Below are 23,350 nucleotides of genomic sequence, written 5' to 3'. Positions count from 1 at the left end.
AGAAATTAAAAAAGGAATTACCCTTAATGTGTATTAATGTGCAGTGTCACACACTAGCTTATTTACCTACCTGCCATCAAAAGAAAATAACCTTGTAATCTTTTATCATGTGTATCTTTTGGCTTCAAGCTGATTAGGGTAGTATTAGACCAACTTAGTAGGTTCATTTAGTATGTGAATGGAAAAATGGTAGTAACCATCTGTTTCAAATTTTAATTTCATGTAAAACTAATACTTCTTTAGCTTTATGCTGTTTTACAATAAATAATTCACATCTGGGGGCCGGTGCCCTGGCTCACTAGGTTAATCCTCCGCCTGCAGCGCCGGCAGCCCATATGGGCGCCGGTTCTAGTCCTGGTTGCTCCTCTTCCAGTCCAGCTCTCTGCTGTGGACTGGGAAGGCAGTGGAGGATGGCCCAAATCCTTGGGTCCCTGTACCCGTGTGGGAGACCAGGAAGAATACTTGGCTCCTGGCTTCGGATCGGCACAGTTCTGTCTGTCGCAGCCATTTGGGGAGTGAACCAATGGAAAGAAGACCTTTCTCTCTGTCTGTCTCTCACTGTCTAATTCTGTCAAATAAATAAAAATAAATAAATAATTCACATTTGATATTCAAATACTGTATTGTTTATGTAAATGTCTTAAGACTTACTGAAGACTTGTTTTTTCAAAAATAAAATAGACATTTACTCATTGGAGTACTTGTACAGAGTAGGTTAAATGTTAAAGTCTGTTTTTTTCATGATTTACACTATTCTCTCTTTGTTCTTTTTATACTTAAATAAACTTCCTTGATGAAATGTCTACCACTTACTTCCTCAAAGGTGTAAAAATGCATCTCAATCTTGGTATTCTGTCATAGCCTCTTTTTTTCCCCCTTTCACTGCTACTTAGAATTGATAGGGATCCAATTCCGGTGCATGAAAATGATCCTTTTTCCTCCAAGGTATTTAAAGGTGTTTGCCTAATTTACAAGTTTGGAACTTTTGACTCGGTTAGAAATATATACTTTTTCCAGAAGTGAAAGGAAAGAAAAGCAATTCCCTGATTTTATTGGTTCTTTGGAAATAATAAACCTGGTTATTTCCTCTGGGCACTGCTGGGTTTCCTTTTGCAACTTGTGTAAATGTTATTGCTAATATTCTAATTCTATTCTAACTCATTACCACATATGAGTTGTGCATTTATTGTTTGATTTACTGAGCCATGCCACTGCCTTCTTGTTAAGGCTATTGATTATTGTCTGTTCTATACTATGTATTGATTTGGTATGTGGCAGTGAGTTAATTGTATTACTTGATGTTCAAGGAGGCTCAGATAAATGTCCAAAGGTGATGCTTGTAGCCTGTGTAATTGGGTTGGCTATTTTGTGCTTTAACATGTTGTGAAACGATTAGGAGAAAGGACAGGAGTACCTCTAAGAACAGGGAACATAAAATTTGTTTTCAGCTTTTTGGTAGTTTGTAAGATGGTGCAGTAAGACCTTCCTGGAGTTAAGAAGTCAGTTGGTATTTAGTTAGCAGATGCATAAAACCTAGGATTTCCCTCTTTTATTTCTTTTAAAAATCAAGAGATTTTTAGATGTTCATAATTCTCTTTAAGAATGGTTTCATATTGAAATTGTTACTAGAAACAAGTAGAAATAACAAGGAAAGTATTTATGTGTATGTTGGCACTCATGTTTTGAGGGAATTAGGGAGACAGAAAATTAAATGATTAAGCTGGGACTCAAATGCATTGTTTTCACTTTCTCCACTGTTTTACTTCACTCATGGTTTCTAAAATATCTTGTCTATGTAAATAATAACATTTAAAGTAAGTCTGATATTTTTTTATTTTCTTTGACATTAATAGTTTGAATGTTCCAATTTGCAGACAATTTACAGTTAATGTAAAAAAAAAAATAACCTTCAAAATGAGATCACGGTACCATGGTCTACTAATGAATGTTACCTTTTGTTTAAGCAGCTCTGTTGGCTCTAATCCATGGAAACATTTTTATTTCTCATTGGCTCCAGGGTTGGAACCAAACCAAAGTTAAAGAAACCTAAAGTAGACAGTTTCTATAGATAACATCAACAAAGTGCTTGCTTACACTTGCTCTCTTGCTCCCTCTTTCTGTCTCTGTCTCACACATACATTTACATGCTTCTTATAGAAATATTAGATCAGGAAAAATATTGGAATACTGATAATGAAAATAAATTTCATGTTACTAAATGCTCTCCTTATTAATCCTTTCTAGTCACATTATGGCCCCAAGGTTTGCTTGATGTTTCCAAAATATTCACTTTAGAATGAATTAAAGGAGTGCTGTTCTCTCTCCATATTACTGTCTTCCAAGGCTTTTTAATCTGTAACCTTTTGCCATGTCTCATTTACTTGGGTAGCATATGAATTTTAAATAATGAGGGAGCATAAATGATTAGCTGGTTGTTTTGAAATGTCTTCTAAAGCCCTGGCCTCAAAGGACCTGCCAATTCAGAATTTTACAGTAAGAATGTAAAAGCTCAGCATTGAAAGTAGAGAATATATAAGAGATGATGCCAATTGGACCACTGTGCTACATATAACTACTAGATGAGACCATTCCCTTGTCTAGTGATTGTGTGTATTAACAGAGGGTGGACTTAATGCCATGTGTGTCAGTAGCTTGCATACTGTGCCCACTATGTGCTGAACAGCATTTCAGGTACTCTTCCAGGCTTCCTGCAAAAAGCAGAAGATATTTGTGAAAGTATATTTATGGCCGGCGCCGCAGCTCAATAGGCTAATCCTCCACCTGCGGCACCGGCACACCGGGTTCTAGTCCCGGTTGGGGTGCCGGATTCTGTCCCGGTTGCCCCTCTTCCAGGCCAACTCTCTGCTGTGGCCCGGGAGTGCAGTGGAGGATGGCCCAGGTCCTTGGGCCCTGCACGCGCATGGGAGACCAGGAGAAGCACCTGGCTCCTGGCTTCGGATCAGCGCGGTGCACCGGCTGCAGCGCGCCGGCCGCGGTGGCCATTGGAGGGTGAACCAACGGCAAAGGAAGACCTTTCTCTCTGTCTCTCTCTCACTAACTCTGCCTGTCAAGAAAAAAAAAAATTAAAAAAAAAAGTATATTTATTCCCTTACCCCACAGGTATGTGTGTGTATGTGTGTGTATGTGTGTGTGTGTATCCAGATTAACAAACTATTTAATACTGCCAAGAGATTCAGGGAACATATTATTTTATTTATATATTTATATTTGAGATAAAGAGTGCTCCCATCTTCTTGATCATTCGCCAAGTTCTTGCCACAAGTCAAAAGCTAGTAATACAACCCAGGTCTCCTACATGGATGGCAGGAATTCAATTACTTGAACCATCACTCCTGCTTCTCATAGTTTGCATTAGCAGGAAGCTGGAGACAGGAGCCAGAGCTAGTTATTAAACCTAGGTACTCTGATGTGAGATGCAGGTGTCTTAACTGGCATCTTAAATGCTAGGATAAATGCCTCTTTCTGGAACACAGTATTTTTGCCATGACTTATCAATCTATTCAGAAGATGTATTTGTCTCTTAAGGATAAAACCATATGGTAATCTTCACACGTTCCAGACTCTTATATAGAGCTGGCCTTGCTTTCCTGCTACAGGTATGGATAAATTTAAAAAACAGAATGTAGAAAATAAAATAATCTCTTGACATAAGTGTAATTTCTTATTAAAGGATTTACTGTTTCATGAATGCTTCCATTAAGTTTCTGATTCAAAAAATAATTTTCCTCTCTGAATACCATTTCCTGTGTTCTTTGGTGTACAATGATTGTAATTAGTAGGTCTCTTATCTATAGATCTTTCACTTTGCTGTATTTCTTCTATTAATATATTTCTTCTATTAATGATAGTAACTAGCTGAGTGGTAAAATAATTTGTTAACTTTCAAAATATTTTTATATAATTTAAGAGACTTAGAATCCCAGTAAGTACTTAGTATGACTTTATAACTACTTTATTTTTGTACAGTATTTTATATATTTCATTTTATTATCTCCAAATATGTCTACATGGAGTGATCTAAAAAACTGTCATGTCTTCTCAAATTTCTAGTTGATCCTCACTTGTGGTACTAAAGTTGAGAAAGATGATAATGAGTTTATTATAACTTAAGGACATTTTATTTTAAGTTGTAATTTTTCTTACATAAAAAGTGGTATTCCTTAGAGCAAATGAATAGAGTGGACTGTGTTTATATGTAGTGTTATAAAATATCAACTCATGCAGGTAGTCTGATGTTCTCAATGTTAACTTTAGAACTTCATGTAAAAATTGTGTGTCTCATTCTTGGAAACAGAGAAAATTGGTGGTCAGCCTTTGCCTGAGTGTATTTTAGCAGCATGAATGAGTCAAGCAAGCAATTTTCCAGACTGTTTAATAGTACAAAGGAAAAGGCTTCTAAGGAAGTCATTCTTATGACTAGCTGGAAAATATTTTTCTTAGTAACTGTTTGCGATAAAAACAGGTCACCATGGGAAGAAAAAAGAAATCTCAAGTTACAGGCGTTCTGAAAGTGATTTAATCACTAAAATGTGTTTATGTTATGAAAAACTTCCTTAAAAGGATACTGGTTAGAATATTTCCAAATATTTAATGAATGTTGTCTTGAAACCCAACAAGAAATTATGTGGCACCATTATGTTTTAATTCAACTATGATAGAACTTTTTGAGATTTTTTTTTCTTGAACTGTTTATTGTCCAGCATCTTTGTAAAGATACAAAGATAAAATATTTTAGTTTATAAAATTCCTGCAAGTTTATTTCACTGTGTGGTTCTAAGCTGCATTTGAATTAAATAGTACTTGATCAATGGAAAGTCATTGCTTTGTGGGTTTATAGAGTCTATTCTAGGTCGTTTGAAAAGATGCACTGTCTGGCAGCAACTGTTTTTCACCCAGAGACATGGTGCTTATCGTGAGCTTGATGGATTCAAATCACTGGGTTTATCATTACTGCATAGATCTTTGAAAGGACAGGCTGCAAATCTTGTTTCTAAGCCATGACCAGCTATTATGTCAATTTGAAGAATAGAAGTAAAATCAATACAGATTCACAAAAGACACTCTGCAGTCATTCACAGGCTGCAGCCAGTTCTCAAATTTTAGCATCCTGGCTACATAAATTTCCCTGATTGTTATGATTTTTTTCTATATTCGTTTAATACTTAAAGCTTGGAATATGACCAACTAACCTTATTTCTCTTTGCGCTATCGGAAGTACCTTTACCATTTCGGAAATCACTTGGAAGCAAATAGAAAAGTCTCTGTGGTTCTGCTTAGGTTAAATTTTTACTGGAGTAACTGTTACAGAGACAAACGACCAAGTAGTGAAGCCCTTTACAATGAAAGCTTTATAAAAATGTTGAGTGAAAATTTCGTTTGCTAGATTTAGTCCCAAGAAAAATTTGTACTTACTATTTGTGTTTTGAAAGATTGTGAATGTAATGTTCAGGGGCTATCACCAGTGTTTAGAGGCTTTGTTGCATTCAGCATTGAACTCCAGTGTTCCATGGATTGTTGGAATTTCAGTTAAGAGAGTCTTCAGAAATGATGTCATGCAGTCTATTTGTTTTGCAGATTAGGAACAGTAAGGTTAGGGCTTAATCACAGTCATAAAGATTTCTAGGTTGCCAGGACACTGTCAATAGGACTAATTGATAGTTCATAGGAAAAGCTAGAAAATGCTCTATTTTATGAAGATATAGCATCATTGATACACTTGAAAGATGAAAACTGCTGTAAAGGTTGAATCCAAGTGAAGAACTTTCTTTTAATTTTTAAAATATTTTATAAATATTTATTTGGGGAGGGGGGAGAGAGAGAGAGAGAAAGCTCTTATCTACTGGTTTACTTCTTAAATGCCCACAAATGTTGGGGCTGAGCTGGGGCCAGAGCCAGAAATGCAATCCAGATGATCAGCTGCGTGACAGAAACTCAATTACTTGAGCCATCACCACTGCCTTCCAAGGTCTACATTTATGGGAAGCCGGAGTTAGGAGCAAGAGCTGGGAGTCGAATCTAGGTGTGAGATGTGGGCATCCTAACTGCTAGGTTAAAGACCCACACCTAACAAGTTTTCTTGACTTTCTTGATTTACTGGTTATTGGTGACATTAAAGTTTTTTTTTTAACTGTGTTTTGTTCTTTGACAATAGACTTTAAAAATATGCATATATGAATAAGTTTATTATAAAGTGTACTCATAGAGGATATGTAAAACGATTTAAAATTATAATATACAACACAACTTTTTTTTACTCCCCAGATGGCCTTAATGGCTGGAGCTAGGTTGATCCAAAGCCAGGGGCCAGGAGCTCTCTCTGGGTCCCTGACCTGGGCTGTTAGCAGAAAGCTAGATTGGAAGTGGAGCAACCAGTTGTTCCATGTGGGACCTCTGCACCTACTGGCTGTCATAGGCCCAATCCACTATGCCATAGCATAAGCCCCAACATCTAACATTTTAAATTGTATATGATTTGTTGATTCTTCCAGATGCTTTTTTGAATTGCCAAACTCTTGCAACTGTAGCCAACCTGTGGTTGTAATTCAGTGCTGTTAAAGAGAAGAGTCCCTCATCGTCCAGTGGTTTTCAAATGAGGCATCCTTCATGAGATGCATAACATTTACTTCTGTTTCCTCACCTTTTCAGTATCATGGGATAGATCACACCGTACCTGATTTTACAGTGAATTTGGGCATGTTTCTATTCCCTATTAATTTATAAGTGCCTTAAGAATGAGAAACTGCCAGCGCCGCGGCTCACTAGGCTAATCCTCCGCCTTGCGGCGCCGGCACACCGGGTTCTAGTCCCTGTTGGGGCGCCGGATTCTATCCCGGTTGCTCCTCTTCCAGGCCAGCTCTCTGCTGTGGCCAGGGAGTGCAGTGGAGGATGGCCCAAGTGCTTGGGCCCTGCACCCCATGGGAGACCAGGAGAAGCACCTGGCTCCTGCCATCGGATCAGCGTGGTGCGCCGGCTGCAGCGTGCCAGCCGCGGCGGCCATTGGAGGGTGAACCAATGGCAAAAGGAAGGCCTTTCTCTCTGTCTCTCCCTCTCACTATCCACTCTGCCTGTCAAAAAAAAAAAAAAAAAAAAAAAAGAGAAACTTACATTTTTACCTTTGCACACATGGTATTTTAAATACTCTTGGCATTCAAGAAGAGTTTAGTGAATTGAATGCATTGTTTCCTGATGACCATGGCCAGTGATTCTGAACAGATTTTATGTGCTTTTAATATCACCTTTGGAGAATTCCTTTTCATTTAATGGGGCATTTGTTGGAGAGCAACATATATCTGCTCACACAAATTTTCTCAAAGGAATCTAGCACCCTTCATTTCTGGTGAGATTCATTTAGTTAAAAGACTCTGACACTGTCGTGGACTATTGCTGTTCTGTTGATGTAAATTTCTGGAAAAGGCCTTTATTTGGACTCATGCCAGATTTTGTATGTTATCTTGTGCAGGCAGCACATGGGGACTTGATGGTCAAGCTTCCTGGTGTAATGGCTGTATATACAGCCTATGCCTCAGGAGGAAATGATAAATTGGTCAGTGTGGCAATGTGATACCCAGTTATTTCGTTAACAGTATTAACTCTTGGTTCAAAAGAGTACTTTGTTTAAGTATTGTTTCAATGGAGAATAGTGTTTACTCTTCATAGGGAGAAATGATACAACCAGAATAACAAATTCTATTAGTGTGTTTTCTTCTTTTTTCACTGTTAAGAATATTGAGAAGAGCTTTGTTTAGCATTGTTGTTTGTTATGAGAGGAACCAGACTATTACAATAATTGTTATTGTTTTTTCATAGAACTAATAGCTGTAACAAAGATACATGATACTTGGATAGAGATGCATTTAACTCTTAAACTTCTCCATGCTTTAATTTTAGAAAATAATTTAGGTTTTATATTACAAGGAAATCTTCAACCTGGAGTAGAGGAGGGAATCCAAACTTCTAAGAAGTATAAATATGTAGGCCCTGCCACTTGTTAACTTGCTTACTAATTTTTTCCATACAAAAGATTTGGGGAGCTATATGATACAAGCTATTTTTAAAAGAACTGAGAAGTTCCAGATTATGTATTGTTACCAGTAGTACTAGCGATTAAGTATTTGATTGAAGAGAAGCCTATATTTATCCACTTTGAAGAGGATCATCAGGAGGGATTAAATATTTTAGTACTTCAGGCTCATTAAGGGGTAGAGTGCAGTAATTATGCATGGAACTGGTAACAAATGCTACAGTCACCACTTGAGCATGAAGAGATGCTCCATTGAGACTTATTAGCCCTTTATCTTCAAGGAGCTTCACAATTTGTGAAAGTCATCTACTTGGAGTTTACATTCTGATGTTCCCTTATTTTATATTTGCACGATTTTCTGAAAGCAGAGTGTGTTTTCAGAGAAGCTAAGGCCTTGATAATAATCTTTAAAAAATATGTACTTTATAGACTAATTCCCCTAAGCAATTCTTAAGGTCTTGAACAGTGAGTCTTTTGTTCCTGAGGTGCTCAAGAGAAGAGTATAAGGAAGACCTTCACATTCTGTTTGTTTTGTTTGCTGGTGATTGGGAGGCTAGTCTCATTTTCTAATCTTGCAAGTCAGAAAATAATTAAAATGCTCAAGAGGCAGCAGATTGAGCTTGGTGTGCCATTCTTCATCAAAATTTCAAGAGATTTTATATCAGTAACTTTGCTGTGGTATTTTTAAAATCTTGCTTTTTATTTGTATTGTGCACAGTGGCATGTTAATTTCAAAAGAAAATAGAGTCAGATCCGTTTTCAAACTGACTGGAAAAGATGCTGGTATTTATTCAAAGGTTGTTTTTTTTTTTTTGTTATGGTGGTAGCTGTTCTTTGTTTTTTAAATCTAGACATCTCAGTTATCCCCTTAAAAAAAGTCTTTTAATTCCTAACCCAGAGTCTGTTCATTCTAGTTTTAAATAAGAATGTAAAAGCCAGGTAATATCACTGTAACACAGAAATTTTAAAAATGGTGAAAAAAATACATTATTACTCACATTGGTTTCCACCATAAAAATGCAGTGACTGGAGAGACACATAGAAATCTGTTGCCTCCAAGCTCAGACTGATGCTGTTAGATTTTAACTCCTTGTCCCCTGTTTGGAAGTAAGCTGTTTAAAACAAAGCCTCTGCCTTTTTCATCTAAGAATCTCCATTGCCTACCCTTAGCACTACTACATTATAGCCCTACCACATGTTAGGCTTCTAATAAATAGTACTCTACTGTATTGAATTTAAAATGGGATGGAATATGGAATTTCACCAGAAATAGTAGCTTCTGACCATGCCACAACCTTCCTTGTGTGTCCCCAAGATTTTTTTAAAAAACCATAACACTGTGAAATTAATTATAGTCATTAGAGTTGTAAATTAGGCCATGCATTTCATTAAAAACTGATGCAGTCTCTTTTTTGAAAGGCTGTGTCGAGGAGATGAAAACTAGCCTTGTGCTTAGAACTCTCAAATTATTTGACTTGAACTTGAATTTATAATTAAAGATAAAAAAGTACATTTGTATTCTCATTTCAGTCTGATAACTGGGCTGAAAAAAATGTCAATCCAGTTAAGTAACAGAACTGAGTTATTTTGTGTACTAGACAATAGTATTGTTGATTGATTTGTTTTTCATTTTTAGTCACTAATTCTGTGCGTTTTTTTCCCTCAAGGCAGTGAACTGAAAAAGTGATATTTTTCTGCCATTTATAAGCATTAAGAGGAGAAATCAATAGTTAAATTGACCCAATAAAAGATTTCTGTGCCCTACTATTGAGAGAACATCAGAAAGAAGATATATAGGCTCCAGCAAGGCTCAAAAGCATCTATTGCACCTGTTTTGCATATGAATTTAATAAGCTTAAGACAGTGCTAATGAATTGCATTTGTTTTCTGGAGTCCACTTAAGCTAGAATTCTAAGAGGCTCTGGGTTCCTGAGAGATTTGATAGCAGATTAACAGCAGACATGCCACAGGCCAAAACAGGGATATACTCCTTTCAGCTTGCTACGGGTCTAAGCAAATTTGTGTAGTTTGTGGCTTTGCTAATCATTGCTCTTTTTCTTTATTTGCATTCCATATGAAAGACAGATTGCAAATGTATTTTAAATTTATCTAAATATTTATTGGACACTGGTACATGATAAAGGAACTTTATGAAGTGGTAGGATCAATGTATTAATAATTTTTTTTAATCATTTTTGATACATGTAAAGCTCATTATACTACACTGTTCATTTTGTGCTATTAATTACCTAAAGGGATACTTTTAAGGCAATATTACACTAATGTTAATAATTTGAACTCCTTTCTTTACAAGTGTATCATATTTATCAAATATTAAATATAAGTTACCCAGGTCTGTGATTGGCTTTCTTCCCTCCTTTGATCTGAATATACATTCAACACATTTTATATGTGTGACAGTTTAAAAACCCAGGATATGGCCAGTGCCGTGGCTTAATAGGCTAATCCTCCACCTTGCGGCGCCGGCACACCAGGTTCTAGTCCCGGTTGTGGTGCCGGATTCTATCCCGGTTGCCCCTCTTCCAGGCCAGCTCTCTGCTATGGCCAGGGAAGGCAGTGGAGGATGGCCCAAGTCCTTGGGCCCTGCACCTGCATGGGAGACCAGGAGAAGCACCTGGCTCCTGGCTTCGGATCAGCGAAATGCGCCAGCCGCAGCGGCCATTGGAGGGTGAACCAAGGGCAAAAAGGAAGACCTTTCTCTCTGTCTCTCTCACTATCCACTCTGCCTGTCAAAAAAAAAAAAAAAAAAAAAAAAAGCCCAGGATATGCAAAAATAATTCCCCTGTTTTTAGTTGTAATGCCTATTGCTGAACTTGTTCAGATAGCTTCCTTCTGTTGTGTTTTCGTTTTCAATTTCTCTAGAAATTGAAATTAGAAATAAATCATCTTACGATCCAATATGGGAAGTGGGAGACACAGCAGACTCATAGAATGGCAGATGTCCTAAATAGCACTCTGGCCTCAGAATCAGCCCTTAAGGCATTTGGATCTAGCTGAAGAGCCTATGAGAGTATTTTAGGCATGGAAAGCCAAGACACTCTGGAAAAAAAAAAAAAAAAAAAAGAAGACGACGACCTAAATGAAAGATCTCAGTGAGTGAGATCCCAGTGGAAAGAACGGGGCCATCAAGGCAGGAGGTACCTTTCTCTAAAGGGAGGAGAGTACTTCCACTTTGACTATGACCCTGTCAGAATAAGATCGAAGTCGGTGAACCCTAAAGGCTTCCATAGCCTTGGCAACTCATGACCAGAGCCTAGGGAGATTACTGACACCATAAACAAGAGTGCTAAATTGTTAAATCAACAACAGGAGTCACTGTGTACTTACATCCCATGTGGGATCTGTCCTTAATGGGTTGTCCAATGTGAAGTAATGATATAACTAGTACTGAAACAGTATTTTTACACTTTGTGTTTCTGTGTGGGTGCAAACTGATGAAATCTTTACTTAGTATATACTGAATCGATCTTCTGTATATAAAGATAATTGAAAATAAAAAAAACTTGGTGTTAAATTGGAAATTACATAGAAAATTAATTTTTTAAAATAATATCATGTAGGATCTCTGTCATTAATGTGCTGTACACTGTTATTTAATGCTATAACTAGTACTCCAACAGTATTTTTCACTTGGTGTTGCTATGTGAGGGCAAACTGTTGAAATCTTCACTTTATATATACTAAACTGATTTTCTGTATATAAAGAGAATTGAAAATGAATCTTGATGTGAATGGAAGGGGAGAGGGAGCGGGAAAGGGGAGGGTTGCGGGTGGGAGGGAAGTTATGGGGGGGGGAAGCCATTGTAATCCATAAGCTGTACTTTTGAAATTTATATTCATTAAATAAAAGATAAGAAAAAAAAAAGAAATAAATCATCTTGTGTGCTCCCTGAGGGAGGAGTAGTTTAGCAAGAAATCACCTGCTAATCACAGTTCATTAATTTTATATAGAGAAAAATTGTTGATTATTGTCTGTCATTCATAGACAATGTATGTTTCCTTCAGGAATCTATATGAGTTACTTGTATATCACACATTATATTATACTCCTAAGAAGTTTATTAATTTCAATTATAAATTGATTGTTCTTTGTAAACAGAATACTATGAACAGCAGGGAGAGTAGTTGCACCTGTTTTTTGCTTTACTTACTGTCTTCTCATCTTCTCTACCAGTTAACCTGTTAATTTCACTCTCTACCTGCAGAGCTTGTTGAAAGCTCCTGGCAAAGGTGTGCTGGAACTGGCTCACTTAACAGCTTTTCTCAACTCCATGATCAGTAGTATCACATTGGCAGCCTGAAATTGGCTATGGTAGGAGCATTTACACCATGGAAATTGGCAAATGCTAGCTACATCTTTATGTCCTCCCCTGTCTTAGAGAGCCACTTGCTGCTTACAGTGTTGTCTGTCCCTTAATAAAAAAAAAAATGCTTCAATGTGGAATAGCCAGTAAAAATTTTCTTCTATATATTTTCTTTCCATACTGTTTGAAAGACTCAGAACAGTACTAACCATGCTACTTGCCAAGTAAGTGACTGGGCAAGTTACTTAGCTATTCTGTGCCCCAGTGTCTTTATCTATAAGATCCTGATAGTAACAGTTCCTCCCTCAGGGTTAATGGGAGATTGAATACAAAATCAGTTTATCACAGTGTTCTAGCATAATGGCCTTGCACAATGAGCACTCAAGTAAAGCTACCCTTTAGCTCTCTGTTCTTTGATTAATAGGCATTTACTGATCCCTTACTAAGTACCCAGCTTTTTGGTGAGTCCAATTGTTCATCTGTTATGGTAATAATTGAGTATTACCATGTTCACCTGTGGCAAATGACTTCTTTGGCTGCTCTAAACTAATGTTCTTTTTTTTTTTTTTTTTTTTTTTGGCCTATGGCTGTATGAATTTTGTACACTATTTTCTTATTTAGATTTGGTTTAGACATTACCTTTTCCAGGAAGCTTTTCCTTACCCTAGCTCTGGCCACATAATTGCCCTGTATCTGCTTTTGTAGCTTATCCAATTCATATTCTGTACTTTATTTAGAACATGAATCATGGCTAGGCATCTTCATCCTTGTCTGGATTTGAAGTCACAGACAGTGGCTTACGACTTTGTTATCACTCAGTAAGAAATACCAGACACAAACTCAACTACTAGCAGTGTTTGTTGAAGGATTGTTGGTTGAAGGAGTAAGACAAAGACATTATTCAGAGACCTTACTATTGGATTGAAGAGGTAACACGTGCACATGTGACATGAAGCTGAACAAGAACATTTATTAATGATAGCTATATTTTTAGTTTGTTTTAGTTTGTATTTTTTCATACACATATGCTATGTGGACATTTGTGTTAGAAATATATTGAAGGGGCCAGTGTTGTTTTGCAGAGGGTTAAGCTGCTGCTTGTGATGCTGGCAGTCCCTATCTTGAGTACTGGTTTGAGTTCCAGCTGCTCCCGTTTGGATTCAGCTTCCTGTTAATATGCCTGGAAACTACAAGTACCAAAGACTGCTTGTAAACCAAGTTTTGTCACTTCAGGTCAGAAATATGAAAGAAAGTTTAGTTACTTTTTTCTTTACAAGATGTTAACTTTTTTTTTTTTTTTGTAATTTGAAAATTCTTATGGAAATTGTTAAAGCACAGCCAAAATTAGAGAAAATGTTAAAATGACATCCATGTACATATCAATCAGAATTTAATCCATCATGTTTCATATATTGCCCACCCTACATTTTAGACATTAAAACAAATCTCAGACATCTTATCATTTTGCCTATAAATTCTTAAGTAGTATCTGTGACAAATAAGTTGTTTTAGATATAACTGCATTTTGAAGTCTGTCAAAATTGACAATAATTTCATTATATCATTTAACACTTGCTTTATATGTAACTTTTCCTGAATATCACTCAAAGTCTTTTTTAAAGATGTATTTTTCAGGGCAGCATCTAAACGAAGGTTACATAACTCCATTTGGATGTTATCCTTTTTTTTTTATTTTTAGGTTCTTAATAGCATGCCCTCATGATAAATGATATTTTATCATTGAAAAGTTTGTTATATAACGCTTGTACATATATATAAATACATATACATGTACATATAATAGTTATGGGGTACAGTGCAGTTTTTCAGCACATTTGCACGACATGAAGTGATCAAGCCATGCAACTCTCCAGTCATTTCTTTATCTCTTTATGGTGTTTGTAGCCTGCCAGCTCTTCTCTAGTTCTTCAAATGGTATATAATACATTATTGTAATCTGTAGATACCCATCTCTACTATGGAACACTAAAACTTGCTTCTTTTATCCAATTATATGTTGGTACTCATCATCCAACCTCCCTGAATCCCCTCTCACACACCCTGTCCAACCTTGAATAATCTGTATTCTAAATTCAGATTATTATTTATTTACTTTTTTTAGCACCACACTCTAACCAACTGAGCTAACCGGCCACCTTTTTTTTTTTTTTTTTTAAACTTTAAGTAATAACTGCTGTTAAGGGTATGGAGGGAAGGGAATCCTTAGGCACTGTTGGTGGAAATGCAAATTTAGTACTGCCATTATAGAGAATGGTATGGAAATTTCTCTAAAAACTTAAAATAAATGTGCCATTTGATTCAGCTATCCCACTTCTGAATATATATCTGAAGGAAATGAAGTCAGCATATGAAAGGGAAGCTGCACTCCTGTGTTCATTGCAGCACAATTCACAATACTAAGACATGGGATCCACTTAGCTGTTCATTGATGGATGAATGAATAAAGAAAGAATGGTATATATACACATGGAATATGATTCAGCCGTAAAAAGAATGAAATCATCTCATTTGCAGCAAAATGGATGGAACTGGAAGTCATTGTGTTAAATGAAATAAGCCAGGCACAGAAAGACAAACACTGCAAGTTCTAAGTTGTAGTTGGTTGTATGTTTTAAGATTCTTTTAATGTATAACAATAAACAATAAGATGAGTCTGTTTAGGGCACTGTATGTGACAAATAAGGAAATATTTCTGTATTAATTTATTTATTGAGGCAGTAAGAATTAGAAAAGAGAATAATGGTGTCCTACCAAGACTGAGAGCAAATGATAGGCTCCTGTGCTATTTTTTCTCAAGCAAACGTTTGACCTTGATTTCACATCTCTTTTCAAGACATAAAGGGAAAATTTTAGGGATATCTTTGTCTTCAATAATGTGTTCAGGATTTTTAAAGATGTTTTTGAAATTCAGAAAATGTACAGTTTCTAAAGGCTCGTGAACCTCTTAATGTATTATTAGCCAGTGTAAATAGAAGAATTCAGTTTCCCTGAGGTATCCTATGACTATGAGAATAGTGAATATGATATAATACCTGATTCACCAAAAGATAAACTTTGTAAATCTTGGGTTATGAATTATGTTGTTCTGTTAGGCATGTTTTGAATTGTAGAATCTATCAACAATCATTGATAATTCTAAAAATCTCAGATTTTTCTGTAGAAGAAAAACTCAGATCTTTTACTCATGTTCAGATACTCATAGCTATTATAACTGAGATTAAATGGAATGCAAATTCTTGGCATAAAACTAAAATATATTTTGAAGTCAAAAATTAGAAAAATGGGAAACCTTTATGCTAACATGTTTTATGATGTTATAGAGGAGTACTAGGGAGAAGGAAATCTTTAAAAGGAGTGGTATTCTGTTTGCTTTGGTAGAGTACCTTATCAGAAAATTTGAAAGGAGACAAAAAGCTAAGCCCTTTAATTGCAGTATCTGGTAACTCTAAGGATTAGACTGAATTTAAATTTGAAGATCGACAAATGTATATTTATTTATGCTGATTGAAAGAGTAGTTCCATTTTTGACTAGAGGAAGTAGCCTAACTGAATAGCACAAAAGTTGATAAAAATTTTTGTTAATGCATAACTATAAACTATTTTAATCTGTTGGAAACGGAAGGCTAGCACCAAGGAGACAGTAGTAAAATTCTAAAAGGAGCTGGTAAAAAATAAATGTTATGCAACATGAAAAGAATACCAGGGGAAAAACTGACAGAGTAGAATAACAGGAAGATTAGTCATTTCTGGAAGGGGAAAAAAAAGATGGGGGTGGGGAAAAGTAAAGACCAGGAATGTGGTACTGCAAGTGCCAGTGCTGAAGGAACCAGATGAGCTCAGTTGGGAGCTAAACTGGAGTTGAGTATTAATCACAAAACATAAAATGTATATTAACAATAAACAAAAAAAAGTGGAGAAATTTTCTGGTAAGAATTAAGAAAAGCCTGTACAAATAAAATAATGATGTTTATCTTTAGTGGAGCTGACTTGGCTTAGCTCTGACAGGAATGTCAAATGTGAATAAAGAAAAGGTATTTCTTATGAAACAAATTGAAGTGCTATTATTTTTTCAAGTATTGGATAAAATAAATACATTTTGAATGTCTTGATGTGTATGTTACTTGGTTTAAAATATTTCACTAATATATTTATTTATCTTATAACTGAAGGAATGGCAATCTCCAAATACTTGGAGAAGTATTTCTCTAATTACCCCAAAATATAAACCGTAACTCTTTACATATCATACAAAAAATAGACAATGATGCCTGAAAATGGAAACACAAAAATGTGTATGTGTTGGTGGAATCTCCTTAGTCCCTAGTTTTTACTGAAAATATTCAGAACATTCGTGAAACAGATTTTTATGTATGCATTTTTTAGCCACTCTGAGTGCTCATCTGTCTTGTAGAAGTGCACTGGCCTCAAAGTTGTGCAGTGAAGAGTAACTGAATTGGTAAAACATAGGCATTTACCTTCCACAAAAGTGGTATTTTGTCCCCTTACTTTATCCTATAGCATAAGTATGGAGCACAGATTTATATGATGTATGTTTAGTTAACACATGAGACGATGGACTGTTGCAGTGGAAGTTTCCTGATACCTCAATAGCACAAAATGTCACTGTGTGGGTTATATTAGTGTCCATACCTGACAAATATAAAACTATTATGTTGTTTGGGTATGTCTACAGTAACTCTAATAACTAGCAAGTTACACAATATATATTTTAAATAAAGTGGAGAATTCTAGGTTTATACCAGAGAACTTAAAAAAGTTCAGGGAAATACAAATAAAAAATAAGTTTAGGGGTGGGTGTTTAGCCTGGTGACTTTTCCTGTCTCTGGCTCCTGACACCAGCTTTCTGCTAGTACAGATCTGTCAGTGGTGATGGCTCAAGTCACTGGGTTCTGGCCACCCATGTAGGAGACATGGATTATATTCCCAGGCTAGTTTTAGCTGTTACAGACCCATTTGAGGACCGAGCCGGCTGACACGAGCTCTCCATCTCCCTCCTTTTCCAGTCCTCTTTATGTGCTTTAAATAAATGAAAAATTTTAAAATTGAGTTAAAAATAATTTCAAAATCAATGCATACTTTTTTCATATATGTATTTTTCATGAACTTTCTGAAGACCCCTATATTAAAATGACTGTACGAGAAAATCTACTCTTTGTTCTACCAGGAGGAAAAAATGCTATTAAGTTAATCTAGACACCCAAGTTTTCTATTATTTTATGTAACTATGAAATACATAATTGTGTATCACTGAACTCATGAAAATGCAGTATGCAGTCTGGTGGGCCGTATGGCTTATTTTATGATAAATTGCAATCCTTTCATGGCTCATATGCACACAATTTATGATGTAGATTCTAACTCTTGTACAAAATGACTGGTTTATATGAACAGCAAATACTGCTAAAAAAAAAAAAATCTTTTTCTGTCTCCTCCTCCCTCTCTTCCCTTATCCACATGCACTCTTAACACATACCATAGGCCACATACACACAGCCTACCTTGGGCCTAACTGAATAGGAAATGTTTATTTTCCAAATTACAGAAAACAAATGTTATCTCAAACATTGAAAGTCCTTCCTTTTCCTGGTTTGGAAACACTAAGTCATACTGAGTCACTGGTAGATTTTCCTTAGACAGTTTTATTTGAGGCATAAAGTTGTGAAGACAGAATGACTCAGGAATTTGTAATTCATAGTTGGATCTTTTCACTTTTCGGTCACTAGTTCATATATAGTTGGGTTAGTGTTAGTTAAGGATTGGCAGTTTAGTTTCCAGGAGAAACTAGAGTTCACTGTAACTTTACCTGTTCCCACCTTTGTGGCTTAGCCTCTCTACATAATGATTAATTTCTAGATAAAGCCATGTTTAAAGAATTAAATAAAACAGAGTAGACTCTGAAATAGTTGATGAATAAGAAGCTGTTAGCTTATTTATCTACAAATATTATTCCTATTGATACCACTTTAAAGTCTGTAAAAAGATCAGAAACTAATACATGTATGTTAATTACACAGGCTTTAACAGGGAGAAATCAGAACCGTATAGGCAGTGATAAGTTGAACACTCAGAATCTGTATGTCTAAATCTATCAATATGTGAATTTGTAAGACTGCATCAGTGAGTCATGATTCTTACTCGTCTAGCATTTAGTGATGCCAAGGTCATAAAAATTACTTTGTTTTTCTCACCCAAAAGATGTCAGAATGTGCTTTTCAGAATTTTTGAATAATTTTTCTGTAAATTCTGTGTTCAGATCAGACACTGAGACAAATTTAAATCTGTTGTCAGCCAAGGAGTAAATCAAGCTTATGTGGCTACAGTATACAACACCACTACCCAAGGGATTCTGCTAAGAAGGCAGTTGCCTAGAGATTGGCTATGAAATTGTCATCTTCCCTCTTTAGTAATTTTGGATTACAAAACTAATCAAGAAAACAGAGGCTCTAAATGGTACTTTACCCCAAGCTATGCCACCCAGCTATCTAAAAACTTCTTCCCAAATGCCACCAAATATCTCTCTTTCTTAGAGCTTATGGCTGAATTCTGGTAGAAGAAACACTGCACATAACTATATTTCACTCCAAAAGTTTTCATGTTTTTGTTTGTGCTAATCTATGTTAAGTTACAGCTAAAAAAAAAAATGAAGATAGCCAAAATTAGTCCAGAGATTAGGCTTGGTGTTGAAATTAAGGAATACATTGGTTCCAGTATTCTTCATTGATTTTGCAGTCTTCCATTCTGGGCCCTTGCTGCTTGCTGTAAGCTCTCTGAAGTTACCCAGATGACTGTCCTCAGAGCTGAGTCACGAAAAGTCATTTTAGCTGTTGAATATTCAAGGAAGTACTTTGGTCCAAGGTTGGATTCAGCCATATCTCATGGGGTGATCCTTGGATTTCGGAAGCTCTCCCTAGACTCATAATTATTGTCTGAGTCCTGCACAATATTAAATGTATTTGCCAAGGATGAGAATGAGATATAAGTATGGCTGGCTGAAGTGGTAGTTCTCCAAAACAGAATGACAGACACTATGATGCTAATAATGTTACTGCCCTGTTAATGCCTTGGAAGATAGAGTGTACACCTGAAAGAAATGTGCAAAATGAATTTATCCTTGACTTTCTAAAATCTGAGAATCACATGAAACATTTGTTAGTCTTTGAAACAAATAAACATCATTAAGAAAAGGATATGCATAATAAAGGCTTATGTAAATATTTTTATTTATTAAGTTATTAAAAAGAGATGGGGCTATCAGATCCTCTTCTCACCAGGGTTCTGGCCAGATATGTCATTTCTTAATGTCTTTCTTAAAAACCATTAACACTTCCTCATCAGCTTTGGAGAGAGACAACAGATGGCAGGCATAACACCACAACTTCAGGAGCTGTATGCCCTGGATCCAGACCCTCAGTGCCTAACATTCATCAGATGTATCTTGTTAAATGGGCCTACATATACCTTGTTGTGTTGTTGAGAATCTAGATAAATTAATACATGTAAAAGACTTGTGGAATTTCAGGGTGCACACTAAATCATAGCTGCATTAGCTAGTAAATCTTAATGTTACATAAGTATTGTGTACTATCCTGTTATCCTGGAAGTACAGAAATAAGTGAAAGCCAGAATTAATGTTACAGTTGTAACCAAATGATTTAGAGCTCCAGTGGTGGAACTATACAACTGGATTTAAAATACTGTGACCCTGAAGAGGCTATATAACCTAACTGAGCCTCAGTTGCCTCACTTCCAAAATGTGTTAAGTCCTAATATCTAAGTGTCTAGTATTTACTGAGTGTTCTGTATTAGTCATTATTATTACTTTGATGATGAAGTAAGCACTGTGAACTATTTACATACAAGAAACATACTCAGAATCTGTGTAGGGTTTTGGGTTTTGCTAATAACTTAACTCTTCCGTGTAGAGAATACATGCCTTGGTTTTTGTAATTCTCTAAGAAGTTAATAATTAGGAAAAATAATTATCTGTTTTTCACTTATCCTTTGTTGAGCTATTTGAATTCCAAAAATGTTCTCTAGGTAGTTTTTTTTTTTTTTAAGATGTTTTATTTGAAAGATAGGGGGGAGACAGAAAAAGGGATCTTCCATCTACTGGTTCATTCCCCAGATGGCCACAACAGTAGAACTGAGCCAAGCTGAACCCAGGAGCTTCATCTGGGTATGCTGCGGGGTTGTCAGGGGCCCAAGTACTTTGCTCATTTTCTGCTGCTTGTCCCAGGCCATTAGCAGGGAGCTGGATTGCAAGGGAAACAGCTGGGATACGAACTGGCACCCTTATGAGATGCTAACATTGCAGGTGGTGGCTTTATCCACTACACCACAATGCTGATTCTATATAGTTTTTTATCAGCAGAATTTTAGCTTTGTTTTTTTTTTTTTTTTTTTTGACAGGCAGAGTGGACAGTGAGAGAGAGAGAGAGAGAGAGAGAGAGAGAGAGAGAGAAAGGTCATCCTTTTTGCCGTTGGTTCACCCTCCAATGTCCGCTGCAGCCGGCGCATTGTGCTGATCTGAAGCCAGGAGCCAGGTGCTTCTCCTGGTCTCCCATGCGGGTGCAGGGCCCAAGGACTTGGGCCATCCTCCTCTGCCTTCCCTGGCCATAGCAGAGAGCTGGCCTGGAAGAGGGGCAACCGGGATAGAATCCGGCGCCCCGACCGGGACTAGAACCCGGTGTGCCCACGCCGCAAGGCGGAGGATTAGCCTGTTAAGCCATGGCGCCGGCCTCAGAATTTTAGCTTTGGATGTTTAAGCTAACTGAATGTTTTAGTAGTGGTGTTTAGTGCTTAACTCTGTTGTCTAGCCACATTCTAGGCAGTTAAGTTGAAAACTATTGGAAAGAAAAACAAATAGTAAGTTACATCAAAATGGGAAATGAAATGGAAGCAAAAAAAGTCTTTGCTCCTTCTGTAAAATAAAGATCATAAGACTTGCTATTTCCCGATCTAGTCTGAGTCTTGTAAACATTACAAAAGTACTAACGTTTGTAAAAAAGAATCTTAAAAAAAAAAAAAGTGATTCTTTGCAGGAGGGCAGATAAAGATTACTATGGAAGAATGATCTCATGGTGGAATTTAGTTCACATGATAGCATCCTTTCTTTCACTAACAGGAAATTTTTAGGCAGTCTACCTGCTTATTGGGAATCAATGGGGAAGTTGAACAAATGTTTGACAAGACACATCAAGACTTGATTATAATAAACCTTTTAGAACAAGATTTTTTATGCAATTAGAAACAGAATTTTGTAGTAACAGTATATTCATCACCTTGTTTGGAGCAGATTTTAAGTATGATCACAGAAAAACACCTGTGGAAAAGGTACAAACATACAGCAAGCTCTGTTTAGGTTTAGAGTAAACAAGAATGCTTTGGCTAGCATCCTGCAAGGAGGTGGGTCTGAACGATCTGCTCCAGCTTCTGCTGCTGCTGCTGCTGCTAATATTGCTGGGACGGAAGAGTGGCTGACCTGGCATATCCTTTACCCTTGGTGCTGCAGCAGTCACTCAGGAAATGTTGTTTAAGGGGAACCTTCTGGATCCTTTACATGGCACCATGGCAAGAAGAAGCCGTAACTTATCTATTGAAGATAAAGCATGGAGTTGGCTAATGGATGCTGGTGAGTGAATAAGGCAAATGGGGAGCCAGTTTACTATGGTATCTTTTGGGTAGACCTGGTCTCTCAAGGATTGAGATGGCATCCATGGAGAAATAGCATCTGATCTCTGTACATCTGAAACTTTATTCAAGAGAGGAATCAAGGTGTTAGCATTAGTGACCTGATCTGTGAGCCTGTTTATGTTTTATAAATAAAGTTCAAATTTATACCAAGATTCATTATTTGAAGATAGTAATCCCAAAGTGTGTTAGATATTTCAATAGATGGAGCATGATTTTCCATGTAATTTATTAGTCACTGCTTAACCTCTATTTTTTACTTAATCCATAGTGATTGGAAAAAAAAAACTTTCTAGTTATTTTGAAATGAAAGCAATTATTCCTCCTTTCATTTCTAAATGAGCTCCCTTACTTACCTCAACTCTCCCAACAGTAGATTATAGGGTTTTAAGTTCTTTTATGTGCATAATTCTTGCCAGGAATATTCTTTTCAATTGAAGGTGATTATATAAGCCAGTTCCTACAGTAGATTCTTATTAGTCACATAGTTACACAGGACATATCTTTGATATTAGCAATAAAGGAGTTTCCTGGAGCAAGTTCCTCTATTGGTGAAATAAATGCTGTGAATGAAGTATCTCAAAAGTCTTTTACTCACTAAAATTTTCTCTCCTCAAAGTGGAGGCCATTTTTGACAAAGCCTAGTAATGTGATTAGAAATAATAAATATTAACATATAGACAGAGCATATCTCTTATGATTTATAAACAGAGATGTGCCAATTAATAATTTACTTGTGTTCTTCATTAACATATTGAAAGAAATAGAAAGTTTAAATTGTCCATAGATATGTAGGCCAAATATCTGTAGAATTATTCTGAGTAATAGTATTCTGTAAAAACTATACCAATTAAATTTGAGAACTTAAAGCAGCATAATAAAGGTCTCACAGGCTATGCATGAGGAGACTTTCTTACCTTATTTAGAATTTTAACAACTTATTTGACCTTAGTGCCCCTGCTCTCCTCAGACACATGACATCTGCAGACTGCCTTTTTACCTGTGTCACCAGCCAAAAAGTATTCGTCGAATACCTACTGTGTTTCTGGGGAAACTAGAGGCTTGGGATATAATTTTGAGCACATTTGTCAGAAAATTTCTCCCATTGTGATATGTAACAATACTTAAATGTAAAATCTTGATTCACATGATCTGATCTTATGGAAGATATTTTAGTTACAATATAATATAATATAATTTTTATTTTAAAAATACCAGCACCTGTTTTTCTGTTCCCACTGAATGACATATC

The 23,350-nt window shown here is 36.2% G+C and overlaps 1 protein-coding gene across 15 annotated transcripts in view; it reads left to right on the top strand.

The window, feature by feature from the left end:
* MBNL1 (muscleblind like splicing regulator 1) overlaps nt 1-23,350 on the top strand; it is a 184,641-nt gene that overhangs the window by 45,581 nt on the left and 115,710 nt on the right. For 2 of the 15 annotated variants that reach the window (XM_062212939.1, XM_062212964.1), the window contains exon 2: nt 21,920-22,039. The exons of the other annotated variants lie outside the window; for them this stretch is intronic. In XM_062212939.1, coding sequence (XP_062068923.1) covers nt 22,034-22,039 — 6 coding nt within the window. In that variant the 5' untranslated portion in view covers nt 21,920-22,033. The remainder of the gene's footprint in view (nt 1-21,919; nt 22,040-23,350) is intronic. 15 annotated transcript variants of the gene reach the window in all.

The sequence above is a fragment of the Lepus europaeus genome, chromosome 2 (assembly GCF_033115175.1).
Source record: "Lepus europaeus isolate LE1 chromosome 2, mLepTim1.pri, whole genome shotgun sequence".
NCBI classification, from domain to species: Eukaryota; Metazoa; Chordata; class Mammalia; order Lagomorpha; family Leporidae; genus Lepus; species Lepus europaeus.
Note: the sequence above shows the minus strand (reverse complement) of the source record. Positions and strands in the feature narration are given on the sequence as shown.